This window comes from Schistocerca gregaria, chromosome 5, assembly GCF_023897955.1.
Source record: "Schistocerca gregaria isolate iqSchGreg1 chromosome 5, iqSchGreg1.2, whole genome shotgun sequence".
In the NCBI taxonomy this organism is placed as follows: Eukaryota; Metazoa; Arthropoda; class Insecta; order Orthoptera; family Acrididae; genus Schistocerca; species Schistocerca gregaria.
This window is the reverse complement of record NC_064924.1, coordinates 45,209,933-45,227,865: the sequence shown is the minus strand read 5'-3', so window position 1 is coordinate 45,227,865 and position 17,933 is coordinate 45,209,933. Positions and strand designations below refer to the sequence as shown.

Sequence of the window (17,933 nt, the reverse complement as noted above, 5' to 3'; positions counted from 1 at the left end):
CTGTCCGAGACAGCAAAGGACATGGAAGAGCAGCTGAACGGAATGGACAGTACCTGGAAAGGAGGACATAAGATGAACATCAACAAAAGCAAAGCTAGGATAATGGAATGTAGTCATATTAAATCAGGTGATGCTGAGAAAATTAAATTAGGAAATGAAACACTTAAAGTTGTGGAGGAGCTTTGGTATTTGGGCAATAAAATAACGGATGATGGTCAAAGTAGGGAGGATATAAAATGTAGACTGGCAATGGCGAGAAAAGCATTTCTGAAGAAGAGAAATTCGTTAACACCGAGTATAGACGTAAGTGTCGGGAAATATTTTCTGAAAGTATTTGTATGGATTGAAGCCATGAATGGAAGTGAAACAAGGACGATAAACAGTTTAGAAGAAAATAGAAGCTTTTAAATGTGGTACTATAGAAGAATGCTGAAGATTAGGTGGATAACTCAGGTAACTAATGAGGAGGTACTGAATAGAACTAGAGAGAAAAGAAATTTGTAGCACAACCTGACTAGAAGAAGGGATCGGTTGGTAGGACACTGAGACATTGAAGTATTACCAGTTTAGTCCTGGAGGGAATTGTGGCAGGTAAATATCATTGAGGGAGACCAAGAGGCAAATACAGTAAGCGGATTCTGAAGGATGTAAGTTGCAGTAGTTATTCGGAGATGAAGAGGCGTGCACAGGGTTGAGCAGCATGGAGAGCTGCATCAAACCAGTCTTCGGACTGAAGACAACAACAAAATCTAAAAATCGTACAGTGAAGTTTATGTTAGATAATACCTTTTGTGGACGTTTAATCTTCATCTAAAAGAACATTGCTCATTTCTGGTAGTTGGCAGCTGGAAAATCATGGAAAAATTATAATGTCCCTGATTGTCATTCTATTAGAAACAAATAGGGTTTACACCTGTTAGATTTTTTTTTTTTTGAATGAGTGTTGCTCATATTTGTGAAATATATATGTTTTTAATAAATACTACGGCAGATCTGTTTTACACAGCAGTAGATTGCAAGGATTAGAATTAGATGAATCCAAATTTAGAACAACGATCTAAATCTTTGCTGAAGTTGTAAAAGCTCCATATTCCTAAGCACTAGCATGAAAATGTCAGTGTTGAATGTTGAGTAATTACGTGACCTCATTAACTAATTTGACAACATGATAAACAATCTTGGTATTTGTCTTCTCGTGTTCTTGGCAAGTTAGCTCTGCATTCATTGTTTGATTAACAATACCATGACAGTATTCATAGTGCATGTAATGATTAATATGGATGGTTTTATTTGCTATAATCTGTGCCATGTGCTGTTGTGACCAATTATTAATTAAAAATTAAACCAGAGCTTCTTTATACATCATGTTGTTGCATTCATGAGACATGATTCAAGGGACAAGAGCATAACAAGTAAATAGCAGTTCTCAACATTGCGGACTTAGAAACCATGGCACGTTCTTTTCATTTTTGAATGTGTAGCTAATGTAAGAATTTCTGAAAACACTAATTTAGTAATCCTTACAGCCATTCAGAATTTTAAAGAGTAAGTTGAACTGAGTGGCTGTTGTGGTTTGTTAACAGATTTGAAAATTTGCTCAGCCAAATACTTCATGCAAAATGTCTGAAAATAAACAATTTGATGATAAAATGACAGAATCTATGTACGTTTTTAATATGAGATGTATTGTGATAATACTATCTGCACTTTTTTTTTTTTTTTTTTTTTTGACGTTGCAGAAATGGACCCACATGGAGCTGTGACGTTTTTGACCGTTACTGCACACCTAGTGAGATTCATAGTCATCTAATTTAACCATTTTATACGGTTTTGGCCATAAAGCAACAAATCCTGTTTTTGGTTATGGGCTCTTGTAGTATTATACAAGGCCTTGGAGTTTTGTCACCTTATTGAGCCCAGCACTTGGTTTAAAAATTCTGTTGAATTGGTAGTCATTACCTAATGTCTCCTGCTACATTGCTGTAATGCGATGAGACTGTTACCTATCTCTGGGAACCTCTCCTCTTCAATTTTGATTTCTAACTTAGGCTTCCTGACAATGGTGGAGTCTGCTACATTTTACCTACTCCTTAACTACTGGAGGCTCCTTTCCACATGACTCTTGACAGCTGTCTAAATCTATTCTTAACATTCAAAATGAAACTATGAGAGTATGTTCACTCCCTAATGCCTTTGTTGTCAGCTGCCAGCTCCCACTTCTCCACCCTCAGCCTCTGTAGCCCCTCTAGCTCTTGTCTAGCATCCTCTAACTGTGCCTGGAGGACACACAATCTCACTTCCTGCTCAACTACCGAGTCTATTCCTGCTACATGCTCTGCAGCTCTAGGAGAAGGCTTTGCTAAGTTCCCCACTTGCTTTCCTGCTACATTCACCCCAGTGAAACACCTTATTATACAGTTGACACCATATCCCACAACGCACTAACCTACAACCATTTATGCACTTCTTACTCGTGGTCACACAATCCCAGTTGCAGGTTTCCTCTCCAGCGGCTTCCAGAGACAACAAAAAAGTTTTTTCAGTATTTTATATAATTATTGACCAAATTTTAAACTGTAAAATGCTCACCACCAGTATTAGAGAATGGGATCACTTAGCACTCTCCAACAAAGTTGACAAATAATTTGAAACCTTTTTGAAACTTTCTCTCGCTGACACTTCTTTGATGATTTCCACTATCCCCTAAAGCTAAGTAAAGATGAACTTAGAAAGGAAGATGTAAACAGGTCCCTGTATGCAAGAGTTTTGTACAGGTTGATGTGGAATTTTAGTGTGATAATCTAACCCATACCATTTGTGAGCTCCAAGATGGAGGCATGTTAACAACTGCAGAAGCCCAAGGCACCACATGAGACAGCTGCTGGAAAGAGGGTCCCATCCCAAGACAATGGTGGCTGTCGAGATGGCAACAGTGGTGAAAGTGCGTTAACTTCCATTGGCTCTGGTACTGGAACTGACAGTGCAAGGCCCATGGGAATTGGAGGCAGCAACGGCCGCTGCGACCAGGCGGGCACAGAATCTGAAAGCGTGAAGCCTGTGGCAAGATCACACAATTCACAAGGATGAATTTGATTGTGGCTCCTCAGCATTCCTTATGGTCCTGCAGGAGAAGCATAGAACCTTGAGGAAAACCTACAATGGTGCCTCACTCCCAGCACCTGCATCCTCCATGCAATATGCGTGATATTTTGCATGCCTCAGGGCGTGATACTTCGCATGTCTGGGCGGAACGGGCACAGTCCGCCAGGGTGGGTGCAGCAACTGAAGCAAGGGGTGGTGCTGCCAATGTAAAACTCCGCCGGTGGTCATCCGTTGCATGGCTGGCAGCAGTTGGACGACAAGTGTAGCAACAGAGCTTCATTCCATGTGTGGGAGGCACCAGATTCATCCATCTGGTGCTTAAATGTTCATACACAAAGTGTTCAGCTTTGCTGGTGGAGTGTGGTTGGAACTGTGCACTCGTGATGATATCATTGATGCTAGAGGTGGTGCGAAACTATTCAAACTCAGTAGCAAAAAACTGAGGTTTGTTGTCAGTCACAATCACTTCAGGCAATCCCCCAGGCGAAAGGTTGACGACAAGGTCCGGATAGTGAAATTAGCTGTAGTAGAGAGCATAGGAACCATGAAGGGAAATTTGCTGAAAGTGTCAACGACGGTGAGCCGGTCTGTAGTCCAGTAAGGACCCACAAAATCGAAGTAGAGACATTGCCCAGGCACTCAAGGTTTGGGCCATTCAAAGAACTGCTGAGGCTGGGCTGACTATTGTTTGGCACAGGCTTAGCACTGAGAAATCAACTGTTCAATCTGTACATCCAAACGGTGTGAAGTGCAGTAATGTTGGATACAAATGACGCCCTGATTACTTTGATGTAGCAAATGAAACACATCAGGCACGAGAGCATGTGGATCCACAGTATGTGACTGATCGTTATCGATGCAAAGCAAAATGACACATTGGTGCACTGCAAGAGTACACCAATTGGCAAAATATCGGTGAACCCCAGAGCTATGAATTGGTCTGGCTGAATGCAGCCAACCAGTACGAATGAATGCAACAGAATCTGCAAATCAGGATCTGTAACTGTGGAGTGGACAATTTTCTGGTCTTGTGCATCAGTGTATCTACAAGAAGCAGAGGACTTGTTAAATGTTGAATCTGGGCTAAGAGGCAGGCGAGAAAGAACATCCGTGTTGACATGTTTGGAAGTGGGCTGATACACAATGTCATAATGGTAATTTGACAGAAGAGTAGCCCGCCATTGCAGTTTCTATGCTTTGTGTGTTGAGACTGACTGAGAAGGGCTAAACAAAGATTGTAGGGGTATATGGTCAGTCACCAAGGAAAATTTTCTGCCTAAAAGATATTGGTGAAACTTAGAGATGCCATAGACAATCGCAAGAGGCTCCTTTCCAATTCGTGACTAATTACCCTTAGCTTTGTTTGACAGTTTCAAAGCAATGGCAGTTAGCCTGTCAGCAGCACGAAATTTATGTGACACAGTTGCACAGACACTGTAAGGGGAAGCATCCACAGCCAAGAGGTTTGGCTTTATTACAATGAACAAGGCGTCAGTCACCAACTGAAGCATCTTTCAATTTCTGGAAAGTTGACTTACACTTTTGTGACCAAACAAAAAGAACATTCTTCCACATGAGACCACCTGCAAACAACACTTGAAAGAGAGTGTGATAATTGTTAATGTGTTCATTAGGAGTCCAGCCTCAGATGACAATTTCATCTAAATGATTCGAGTAAAAAGGAACTTTTGCGGTCATATGCTCCAGGAAGTGCTGAAAAATGGCGAGCCCAGAAGCACTCCCAAATTGTGGTCTCAAAAATTTATGGAGACCCATATGAGTGTTAATGACAGACATGTTACGACTGCTTGTCCAGTGGTATTTGCAAGTAATGATATTTGCAAATCAATTTTGGAAAAGCAATGATTGGCATCCATTTTAACCATCAGTTCTTCCAGGCACAGTAAGAGATAACTGTCAGCGATTGAGGGTTCACAGTTTTCTTAAAATCGGTGCACAAATGGAGTCTGCTTGACAACTTTGTCAGACTAAGAAGAGGGGATGCCCAGTGATTAGCAGTAATGAGTGCTATGACTCTACTGTCTTGCAAAACAGCAAGTCCCTGAGCCACCCGTTCTTGAAGAGCCTGAGGGTCAGGATGAGCTCTAACAAAATGTGGCTGTGTATTACCATTCACTTTGACATGGACAACAAAATTATTGACTTTCCCAAAATCCTCAAAAAACAAACCGTGAAATTCTACTCATAACTTAGCAACACTGTCCCGAGGATTGAAGGAAGTATGCTGTCCTTAATGCTTAACCCAAACAAGCCAAAAGGGTTGTGACCAAAAATATTAGCACTCTCTTGGGAGGAAAGCACTGTAAATGTCATTGTCTTCATCAAATGTCAGAAAGTTGCAGGAAAGTTACAAGTGCCCAAAACAGGAATGTCGTGGTCGGTATATGCTGTCACTTTATTACGTGATGTGCCAACTAAGGTGTGCCAAGCAATCCATAAGTGTAACGATTGGGCAAAGTCATTGAAAGTCCAGTGTCCAGTTGCAAATGGACTGATTGTCCAGTAGTAGTTAGACACACAAATAGTTTGTTGTCCTCACATAGGCTGCAGATGAGTTGGGAGCCTTTCCTGAATGGCTGTTACAGTGTTGTTTTGCACTAGTGATTCCCGGGGGATTCTAAAAACACAGTACACATTTTTTGTGACTTAGATTGGCATGAAGGAACAAGTCGCTTCACACTAGGGGTGGGATCGACTATCATTTGCTGTTTTACCGGGAGGGCATGACTTCACATCTCGTGTCAGCCACAACACGTGAGCGCAGACACCAGATGGGCCACTGTTGTGAGCCAGCTGCGAGGCATGTTTGCTGTGTCTGTCTACTGAACAAATAGGCACTACCTCAACTGTCCGCTACATTTTTGCAGGAACCTTGATAGTACAGAATTGGCAGAACCTGTTGCAAGGAAAGATTTGCGTATTAAAGAATCTGTTCCTAAATTTAAGAGTCAGCTTCATTGCGTGTGATGGCATCACATTACCTCACTATAAAATTTGCCACAGTCATATTTGAATCTGTACTGTCTAGTAAGGCCTTGCAAATTAAGTCACTGAAAGTATCTCTCTTCTTGTTGCTAATGCAACCTAAAGAATTTGCAACTGGCAGCCACCACTTGTATCCTGCCCTCATAATACTTTGCAAGCGCCTTTGTACTAGGTCAGGGCGGGACATACAAGCATTAACACCCACTCCTACCATGGCCAAGAAGAAAGAATGTTTGTCAGTACCTTGTGTGTGATGAGCTGCGATATGCACATTGAACTGTGCAAGGTACTCTGTCCAGACTTCCTTCGCATTATTAAACACTCAAAATGGCAGCACATTCGCATGTAGTGCTGCTGCTATTGGGTCTGGCATCTTGTATGAAGTCATCATTGCTTTCATGAAGTGATTCATTACTTCAAGCAGTTGCAACATTTGTTGACTCTAAAACTGAATAAGCTGAGCTAAATCAACTGCAGGCTGTGCAGCAGGCAATTGCAGTGTAGTACCCATTGTTTAGTGAGCAATGCACAAATACAAACAGCGAGAAAAGTATCACAGAGAGAAAAAAAAAAGGTTGGGGGGGGGGGGGGGGTTCAAAGCAGCAGCTGCAGACCTTAGAAAATAAAGAGCACAAGCAGGGTAAACACTGAGGACACAAAATACAAGAAACAATAGGAAAAATCAGTTAAAAGACAACAGAACAGGAAGAAGTAAATTTGACTTGAAGATGGCCACACATAGGCCCAAGTACTCGTCACCAGGTATGTTGTGTACAACTTGAAATGCAACAATAAGGAGAGGTGGGATGTAGAGTGGTGTGACAACTATCGTCATAGGAAAGCAGGACAGAAACGAAACAAGTCAGTACAATAAAAAGATGATTTACTTACCATGTATTTCTCAAAGAATACAAAGACTCAATAATACAAATAATGCAGCAAGAAGTAGAATTTTGCTCTGTGTCAACAAGGATGAGACTCTGTTGCACTAACGATGGATCAGAGCTGCAACTAGGTGGCTTATGAATAGTGTCACAAAGTGGAGAAGCTGCAAGTGCGGGTGAGCTGTGGGGCTGCCGTCGTATAATGTGGCGGCAGAGGGCACTCGTGGTATGGAACCACCAGAGGTGTGGCTCAACAAGCATGCTGCATTGAGTCCATCGGATTCCACACGACCACTAGTGGCATCTGACAGAAACTTGCAATTCTGTTGCCAACTTTGATGCTGGGGATACGTGACACACACACACACACACACACACACACACACACACACACACACACAGACAGACAGACAGACAGACAGACAGACAGAGAGAGAGAGAGAGAGAGAGAGAGAGAGAGAGAGAGAGAGAGAGATTGATTGATTGATTATGCAGTACTCAACAACAGAGAGAGAATTGTACAAATATTCCAGTATTTTTTTAAAATGTTTACATAGTTCGAGTAATGAATCAGAAATGATGCAGATAGTTGATAAAGGAAATAGTGACATTCAAGAAGAGAGGCATATCTCTAATGTACAATATGTTCACTAAAATTATCATCTATATCTATATACGTGCTGAGAAAGCCACTCTACAATGCTCGACAGGAGTACCATGCATCACTGCTAGACATCTCCTTTCCTTTTCTACTAGCACATAGAGCAGGGGAAAAGATATATCTATGTATCTGTATGTACCTTGGTGATCCTTATGCAAGAGATACGTTGGTGGTGGCAGAATCATTCTGCAGTCATCTTCAGATGCCGCTTCTCTAAATTTTCTCAGTAGTGTTCCTCTGAAACAATGCTGCCTTTCCTTTGAGGTTTCCCATTTGAGTTCCCAAAGCAGCACTGTAATACTTCTGTGTTGTTCAAATCTATCTGTAACAAATCTGGCAGCCGGCCTCTGCACTGCTTCAGTGTCTTCCTAGAATTCGACATGGTGCAGATCCCAAACACTCACGCAGTACTCAAAAATAGGTTACAGTAGTGTCCTATATGCAGTCTTATTTACAGATGAACAAAACTTTACCAAAATTCTCCCAATAAACCAAAGTTGACCATTTGCCTCCCCTACCACAGTCCTCACATTTTTATTCTATTTCATATTGCTTTGCAGTGTTATGTCTAGATATTTAAGTAACATGATAGCATCAAGCAGGATACTAGTAATACTGTATCCAGACATTATGGGTTTGTTTAATGTACTCATCCACATTGACTTGTGTTTTTGTACATCTAGAGCCAGTTGCCATTCATCACACCAATTAGAAATTTTCACTGAGTGATCTTGTGTCCTCCTACAGTCTCTCAAGCTTGAAAGCTTGTCATACATCACAGAACTGTCAGCAGACAACTGCAGGTTGCAGTCCAGCCCATTCGCGAGATCATTTATGTATCGTCAACTGGGTAGACATAATTAGAGGAGGAGTTGGCTTTGGAAGTAAGACTCAGCTCATTGTACCATTTGCGAGTTTTATATGAAATTACAGAGTGGAGCAAGGAATATGAATTACTGCATTTTTAGGATTCATAGGTTTGAGAAAGATTTTCACTGAAATTCAGCAAATGTTATTTTGTGCCTTTGTGAGAAGAGTAGCCTAATACTTCATCATTGGAGGTTGTTTGAAACTGAAAATAAAGCTCATCAGGACTGTTCCAAATCTTGAAAAAGAGAAGTAGAAAAAGATGAGAGATAAAGCAAGAGAAAAGGGCCGTACCTTATGGGCACACCAATTCATGCTTGTGTTTCTTGAGTTGGATACACTTCATTCTAGACACAAATAAATCAAAGACATCAGGTGCCAGTGGGCATTGATTTATATCAGTGGGGCTAGGCATTGATTTATATCAATGGGGAAGTTGAAAATTTGCACTGGACCGGGATTCAAAACTGAGTGTCCTGCTTACTAGGCACTTGCACTGACATGACACCATCTGGACACAGTAGTCACCACAACTGTACAGACTACTGTACCACTCCTCCTGTTAGAGCCAAATTTTCAACTTAATGGCACACACTACTGATGTAAAGCCCTTGCTCAATAACATAATTACTCGCGGCATCTTGCTGATTCCCACAACAGTTTCAGCTTGGTGTGCACGTGCACTAAGGGAGATCATTGGCCATCACCACCTTAGTTATATGTCAATGGGTCTATTGAGAAATTCCACATGTTCAAGAAACTAAACTTTTCACAAGACACAGAAAACATTTCAGGTCTTAAAATTACGCTGATATTCTTATGTTCTTCTCATTTTTTGTTAAAATGAATGTGGAGGGAAGAATGCCAATGAACTGTAGCCAGTCGTGATATATTTTCTTGACGTTAAGTTAAAATTGTCTTAGTGAACACGTGGGCTTTCTCATTATTTTGTAAAAACGTTACTTAATGCATACTTTATTCAAGTCAATTACACCTACCTTCCATTTTCTTGGAATTATATTCCACACATGGATCATTCTTTGATATATTTCGGCAGTCTACAAATTCTGATTACTTATTCTTTTGGTAGGAATTGTACGAATGGCCTTAGGTCAGGCATTTTATCTTGATTTATAGGCACATGTCGATTATTCTCTCTCTTTAAAACAGTGCTGTCAACATAAAATTTTGAGAAAGCCCATGTCTTTTGTGCATATGGGGGGGGTTTCCCTTTGGTACGGGCAATATAATGGCTGCACAATAACACAGAAAATATCAGAAAATGTGGAGTTTCTCTAGATCATGATCAGCCTATATGTTTAAAGTATAAAATCATGAGTGATTCAATATTGTCATAAAATGGAAACTTGGGGTTTCTCAACATTCTAATTCATATGTGGTGTTTGTTCTTTCAGACATATTTGAAAGAACAGACAACACATATACACTTCATTCTGTATTTTAATCCTTGGTGTAACTTACATGAAAGTAACTGTGCATATTACCATGAACGTCATTCACTCTTGCATAAATTTTGATATTGTACTCGTGTATATATTGTAGAGACTTAAGATCGCCATTTTGCAATTTCAGATGGTTCCCAAAGGAGACTTTACTGCACAGGTGAAGTAACAGATAAAGAATACTGCCATGCTTTAAAGGTGAGTTAATGTTATTTATCACATGTGCCTTAGAGTACTATTTAAAGCAATAAAATTATTTTCATTTGCTGGTTGGATTTGCTAGACGTGTATTGTAAAACGAAGTGATTTGGAAAAAGCTATGTGACTGAGTTATGTCAACACAGCAGTAAGATGCAACTCAAGGGCACCTACAGAGATAGAGTATTCTGTTATCTACTTACTGATTTTATGAGAATGCAGAGACATGTGAAAAAAGATTCTTAGCACATATACTTCTTACAGAAGATTATGCAAAGTTTAGTTTGTAGCAACTTCAAATAGATTCCACAGGGTTATGTTCATTTCATTTGCGAGAACAGGAACTGAAATGTCAGCAGGGCGTAACAAATTTAGATGAAAGTTCTCGTGGTGTTCTATGTTTACAGTTATTTTTAGGGGTCACGTTCTTTCCAGCCACACATCAAGGGCGATCATGCATGCAATGGCAATGACTACTAATGCTTTTGACATGTTGGGGACGATTGGCTCATAGTTTAGTTTATTTACTAGCTGAGAAAACCGACATTGCCCAGGTGTTTATTTATTCCAATCTTGTATTAGTCCATCTTCTTCTTCCTCCTCTCTTTGTCCATCTTGTCCTTCCTCCTCTCTCCGTCCATCTCCTCCCCCCCCCCTCTTTCAGTCTGCTCCTCCCCCCTTCAACAACCTGCTCCTTTCAACTTCTTCATCTACCCCTTCCCCCTCCATCGGCCTGCCCCACCTCCTCTCCCTGTTCATCTTCTCTCCTTTTCTTTCTGTGTCCATCCCCTCGCCCCTCCATTTCTCATCTCTGTCAATCTCCACGTCTTATCTGTGCCTATTCTCCTCCTTCCCCCTCACTCTGTGTCCATCACCTCATGCTCCCTTCATTATCCATTATCAGGCTCATCCCAATAGGAGTCTGTTGCTTCATACCTCTACAGTATTTATTTCGAGATAGTAACTAATATGGAGTACCACAGTTGATTGAAATTATATTCCAAGGTTTTAGGACGAGCTTTTTATCTGTGGCTTCACCCATTTACACGTCAGATATATTTCACCTGTATGTTTAGCAAATTTCATGCTGCAGTTTTATTTTCATGCTGAATGTTCATGATGTCATAGCTGCTGAACTATGTACTGTACAGTGATACAGTTGTGCAGGTGCATCCAGTGGTATATATGGCTACTGTCTGTAAAATGTGTTGTGAATAGAGTTATTAGTAAAGAAGTCCTAAATCAAAACTCCATGCACAATGCGGCAGTTTCTCATGGCTCAGTGTTTATGGCGTCACATCTTCTGAACCGTATGTCATACAATGACCTATTTTTGTAGGTACATTCAGCGATGCGTGTAGATACTATATACGAAATATGTTGTGAATAGAGTTAGTAGTGAAGTTGTAGTAAAGTAAAAGTCATGCTTCATATGGCAGTTTTACTGCATGAAATGCAAAAATGTACTAAGTGCCAAACTGTTTTACTTTCATCATTTTGTGGAGGTCATCAGTGAGAAAAGTTTCGTTGAGGTTTGAAATTGTGTGTAAAATTTGCTGCAGATCAAAGTGCTCTCGTTCGCAAATGCTGGATAACTTAAGTATGGGTATTCTTGAGTTGTGGGCTTTAATGCTTTTTCACTCCCATGCTCCCCCCCCCCCCCCCCCTTTCATAGGTGGGTGGTTCTTACCCCCACAGTGATTCTTTCCAGGCTGTACAAAGTTCAGTTGAAATCAGTCTATTGGTTTAGGAGGATACGCGGAAGATACATATATACGCACATACATTTGTATAATTTGTGTGGATGTGAATGTTATGTGGATCATAACAGTAACCTATTATTTACTTCTACAGATTGAGAATTATGGTATCAGGGCAACTACCTAAAAATACTTGCTCTCTAAATGCTAGTACAAAAAGGAAAGGGAGAACAAATGATCCATTTACAAAAGTGGAAATACAAGTGTGCAGAAATGAGCCTCAGACTGAGATAAACAAAGTGTACTAGACTGTTTTTGGTGCTCAATAAGCTATGTCCTTAGAAGTAATAATTTTGGTGTAGGAAACAAAGCAGTAACATGTTTGGAGAGTTAATCATCAGCAAAGACAGGCCAGTGGGGTATAAAGTCCACACTAGACAGGTAAGATATTTAGATACTAGGTGATGCAAGGCAATACAAAGTAAGACAGTGAGAAAATGAAAATATCACAATAACAGTTCCAGCAGATCAAGGTTACCGATACAGTAGCTTGTTTGGGGACAGCTAGAGTCGGGGAGAGGGGGTAAGGGAGTATTTTTCATGTTCTGGAAGGCGAATGGTGACTTGTAAGTAGCCATGAAAAAGTTCCAGTTCCGGCACTGTTAAAAACCTTGAAAGAAAAAACACCCGACTACTATATTTTTTCATTTCTCTTAGAGCTGTGGAGTGGTGGGCATGCCCTTGCAGATCAATGAACACAAGATAAAGCTTCTGCTAAAAGGATGACATAGGCTAAAACAGGAAGTGAAACTGTAGTATCTAGGAAGTGAAAATGAAAGAGAATATGTAAATATAATCTGAAATATTGTCAAAGTTAAGAGGGTGGTTTGAAAAGTTCTTAGAGTTTCCTCCAGGCCTGTAAAATAGTTGACTCCAGCTATCAGCTCTTTGTTCGATGTCACTCTTCATTCACCAAAACAGTTTTCTGTTTCGGGAAGAGATGGAAGTTTGATGGAGCCATATCATTTGAATAAGGCAGGTGGGGCAACAATTCATACCTTAGTTAGTGTAATTTTTGCCACGGTGGTGGCACATGTTTTTGATCCAGCGTCAACAGCCGCGGCACTCATTTAGCAGAAAATTTTTTCGGTTCTAATTCTTCAGTTAAAATGTGAGACACCCATTCAGATGTCATCTGGCAAGCTTGACCATTTCGTGCAGTTTCAATCGGCCATCCACCATGACCATTTTTGTGCACTTTTGCAATGATTTCTGAAGTAGTGACACATCTTGGCTGACCACTGTGCGGATCATCATCTAAGCTCTCCCAACCAAATTTAAATTCATTTGGTCACTTGGCAACAGTTGAATATGAAGGAGCAGAGTCCCCCAGTGTATTCTGGAAATTGGCATGAATGTCCTTTGATTTCATACCTTCCATTACAGTGTGACACATAATAACGGGAATGTTTGAAATGAATAGTGGCAGCCATGGGCAGGCTTGACAGTTAGCGATTAAACAGTCCACGATTTCAGTAATCGTGGATCAGCAGAATGGACAGCAGCATGCATTAATCATAAAAATGTTTTCTGAAAATAATGATAGTTTAGTAGTGGTGCAGAGGGAGTTTTGACATTTTAATAATTTAGGACATTATGATGTTGTTCAATCAAGACACACTATAAAATGTTGGATTAATAACTTTGAAGAGACTGGATCTACCCTCAAGAAGAAACGAACACGACGACCAAGAAGTGTGCGTTCTCCAGCGAACATTGATGTCGTGAGTCTGTCTTAAAGAGCCCACAGCGTTCAATACCAGCGAACATTGATGTCGTGAGTCTGTCTTACAGAGCCCACAGCGTTCAATATGTACCCAGGCAGCAGTGGTTGGAGTGTCCCAGGAGAATGTCTGCAAAATTCTTCACCTTGATGTAAAATTTCATCTATACAAACTACAGATTGTGCAGCAATTGAAGGAAAACGATCAGTTGTTACGATTAGGATTCTGTCAACAGATGACAACAAAAATAAACAATGACGATGTAATTTCTAAAGAAGTTGTGGATGTCAGGTAGGCACATTTTCATATCACAGGTTATGTGAATAAACAGAACTACTGTTACTGGGCGAACAAAAATCTTAATGACGTTCATGAGCGCTCTTTACACGCTAGTATAGTGACGGTATGGTGGTGTGTTTCACCACATCTATTTTTTCGCAAATGAAGAGGGAAACGCAATAACTGTCAACGCCGATCGCTACGTGGAAATGTTATGAACTTTTGTTACACCTGTGTTGAACAGCTGTTCCAAATGTTAAAGAAGCCTGCTTTCAACAGGACAGAGCAACATTCACACTGTACGGCAGTCAATGGCATGCAAGAATTGTTTGGCAACAGTGTGATCTCATGATTTGCTAACATTCCATGTCCCCCCCTCCCCTCTAGAATACCAGATTTATCCGCTTTTGATATTTTCTTGTGGGGCTACCTCAAGAGTAAAGTCCACACGACTCGGCCAAGAACCCTGGATGAGTTAAAACAGAGAATACAGCATACAGTTCACAGTATCTCAGCTGAGATGTTGCAGCAGTCAATGAGGAATCTCAACAGCGGATTTCATGAATGTATTTGTACAAGACAATGCCGCCTAAAGGACGTAATTTAAAAAAAAAAAAAAACCGGCAAAGTTGTAAGGATTCAATTACTATGAATGCAATTTCTTTCCTTCATCACTTCTAGTTTTATTGGATTGTAGAAATGTTTCCGTTTTTCTGTGTCACCCTGTACTTAATAACTGTTCGAATCTCAATTTTTTTTTATTTTTTTTATTTTTTTTTTTTTTCCCCTCCCATCTTCACAAATCACGACACAAGAACAACAGAGCCACGTCACCTCCACAGCTCTCTTCCAAGAACACTGACTTGGCACGTGCTCACAGGCAACAAACAGTCCAATGAGTATCACGTGAGCAACTCATTGCACTAGCGCTGGCCTCTCATGGTGATTACAAGAACTTTTCAAACCACCTTCATATATTTATATTGAACATCATGATCTTTCATAATGTTGCAAATGCCTACACACAACACATTCCAGATCTAATGGCTCAATGTCAGTACATATGTTCTACACCAGTTAGTATGCATTCAATTAAGTGATGTTTTTAATCAGTTGTCTTACACATTGATAGTAGGTCTAACCTTAAAATGTCCAGATTAAGATATTGTATTTGGTGATTAAGGATAGATTGAAATCTATGTAAAATATACTTATACAGTAAAAATTGCAAAATGTCCTGTGTGTTTTCAGCCTCAGAATCGTTTTAATGTGCCTAAGGGGACCAAGTTCTTCCGAGTAAAGGTGCGACCATTACCGAAGATTGCAGCTCCTCGTTGTACGCACCATCACCAGCACCATCACCACCACCATCATCAGTGCTCTGGTGGTTCCAGCTCCAGTTCAACAACTAAAGATTCTTCGCTCACCTAATTAGTCAGATATGATTTTTATTTTGCACTTTCAGTTACTATCATAAAACAAACTTCTTGGCAAATATGCGGTTAGGAAGCTTGGCTGTATTTTAACATGATGCACTGCAAAGTTGGTGCTGCAGTATTATCCCTTTGTGTTATTACTTTTTTCTTTCCCAGTCAGCATAACACCATTTTTCTTCAACAAGAGTAATGTTTTATAAGTAAAATATTTATTGTTGTTAGTGATATTATGATTACATTTAATAGTCCTGAAACTTTTGTTTTGTATAGAAATTGTGTAATTACTTTTAAGATTATTTTTAGATTTAGAGGCAAATGTCAGAGGCTGGCACTCTGATAAAAGTTCCATCAACACAGAGTAACAGAACTCATGTACCTTGCTTTATTTTTTTCCTTTTCTTTCTTGATGCTGAAAATGCTGCTCCAAAAACTTTTATTTACAAGGAAGTTACAATGTGCTACATACTACTGTATGCACTGTAACTTTCAGACTGTTTGTAAATTGTGTGTATATACGGTCATTAGCTAGATAGGATGAGTCAGAAAAATTTAAAATAGTGTTGTCCTTTCTTATGCGCTGTGTGTTTAGTTTAGCAACATATTACTTGACAGGATGTTTTGGATAACTTGAGAGTGTAATCAATACAAATTGCTTGAGTATTAATTTCCTATGTGTACATATTTTGTATAAATTGTGATGATGTTGTTAATAAGCAGTAGAGTCTTATAGTACCTTAGTTGGAACTACAAACTCGTTCCTAGCTGTAATTTTATGGAGAGGACTTGTATATATTTGATAAAACAGTAATTGTTTTCTGGTCTGTTTATAATATTTTCCAGAAACTGAAACACAGGTACCTAGAATATGACACTTCGGTTTCTAGGGTTTCCTTCCTTGATTTAGATCTGTTTCCGATAGTATTTCTGTAACATGTTTTATGTTGACAGCATTCAAGTATAGATTAGGGAAAAGTGTTCACAATGTTCTTTAGGGTATTATAACAGTTTGTAGGGCTGTGATGCAAAAAATATACTTAAGCTAACAGTATATTCTGGTTCTTCAAAGAATTGTCCTTTGGATGTTATCTTTGTGTTAATAATTTTAACTATTTTGTAAATTGTATAGGCTCTTCTTGTGTAATGTTTGTTGAACCTGGCAGTGTACGGAAAATAAACTAGAACTAGGTAAAACTTTCTTTCAGAAGTCTCCAGTTGTGTAGTTTTGTATTAAGTGATTTTTAAGCTTGGCGCAATTATCAGTAATTATTAAGCGTGCAACCAAGCTTTGTAAATACAGTTGTGCAATATTATATACTTATAATATAAGTAAATACTGTAGCAGACACACTTTGTGTGCATATGCATGGCATGTATATAGTGTTTGGAAAAATATTTATACTAATATATTTTTTCATATGCATTTAAGAGATCACATAGACTTACAGAGCTTTTAAGTCTTTTAATCAAACGTTTCTTCTTTTCCCCCAGCAAGGCTGTTTTGTAATATAAAGATTTACATTGCTAATAACTCTTTTGAGATGGCACAAAATTGTTATAAGGAGCTCACTTGTAATGCTTGGGCAGCAGGATGATTTTAATCAGTGATTGTTTGAAGACTAAATCTGTAAGTTAAGACAAAAACTGTTGTGCCTAAGTAATTTTATGAACCTTGTGGTGAAGTAATTTATATTACTGTGTTAATTTTAAGATGTGGATGTGATCAGAACTGTGGAGGTTGCCTCCGTATGTTTGTCATGTTGCAAATCGAGAATGATGACTGCTAGTTACGTTTGCGTATGTTTGTATTTAAACACACGTTTATTCATTTGCTTGACTGTGTGTTATTTTGAGATGTTTGTGTGATGTAAAATCCAGTCCACTTTCTGTGGAAATGGACTGTATTATGGATCTTCTGGTCAGTATAGTTATTATTTATTGAACAAGATTTGTAGGTTCCTAGTTGGGTGGATAAAGATTTGTGGCAAACACAAGATTGGAAGATCCAAAGATAATGGCGCCTGTATGTAGTAATATTTGCCTAGGTCTGGGTTAGTGAACCAGCTTAGTTTGTCTCCCATTTTTAATCATAAATGTCATTAATTTTGAAAGATACAGTGTACGTCATGTCACCCTTTGCCCTGAGTAAATGAAACTGTACAAATATAGAATAAATTTTTTTTATTTGTTCAAATTTGTTTTTATGTTGTCATTGGCTCTGTTGCTTAATTCTTAACAAGATCTTATCACATGACTTCTTTATTGATACAAGTGACATTTGCTATTCTCTTTCCCTCTTACGTGGTTGGCATTATTTCGCTCTTAGACCACTACTAGCTAAGTGGAGCCAGTGGTGCCACGGAGCTGCTAATAGCAAAACTTTAACAGGACAGTGCAATAAAAGGAGTCTATTAGCTGTAGGTATCTGCTGACACCACTAGTGACACCACATGGGGTGTCACTAATTGGCCCCAGCTAATAGCTCACTTACGTTTTAAATACAAAGCTGTTACAGATTCTGCTGGAAAGTAAAATACAGATTATACAAATAAAACA

At 39.4% G+C, this 17,933-nt stretch overlaps 1 protein-coding gene across 9 annotated transcripts in view; it reads left to right on the top strand.

Moving 5' to 3' along the window:
- Positions 1–17,571, top strand: part of LOC126272078 (RB1-inducible coiled-coil protein 1) — a 295,670-nt gene extending 278,099 nt beyond the window's left edge. For all 9 annotated transcript variants that reach the window (XM_049974636.1, XM_049974639.1, XM_049974631.1 and 6 more), the window contains exons 21-22: positions 10,114–10,181; positions 15,196–17,571. In XM_049974636.1, coding sequence (XP_049830593.1) covers positions 10,114–10,181; positions 15,196–15,375 — 248 coding nt within the window. In that variant the 3' untranslated portion in view covers positions 15,376–17,571. The remainder of the gene's footprint in view (positions 1–10,113; positions 10,182–15,195) is intronic.
- The last annotated feature ends 362 nt before the right edge of the window (positions 17,572–17,933 follow it).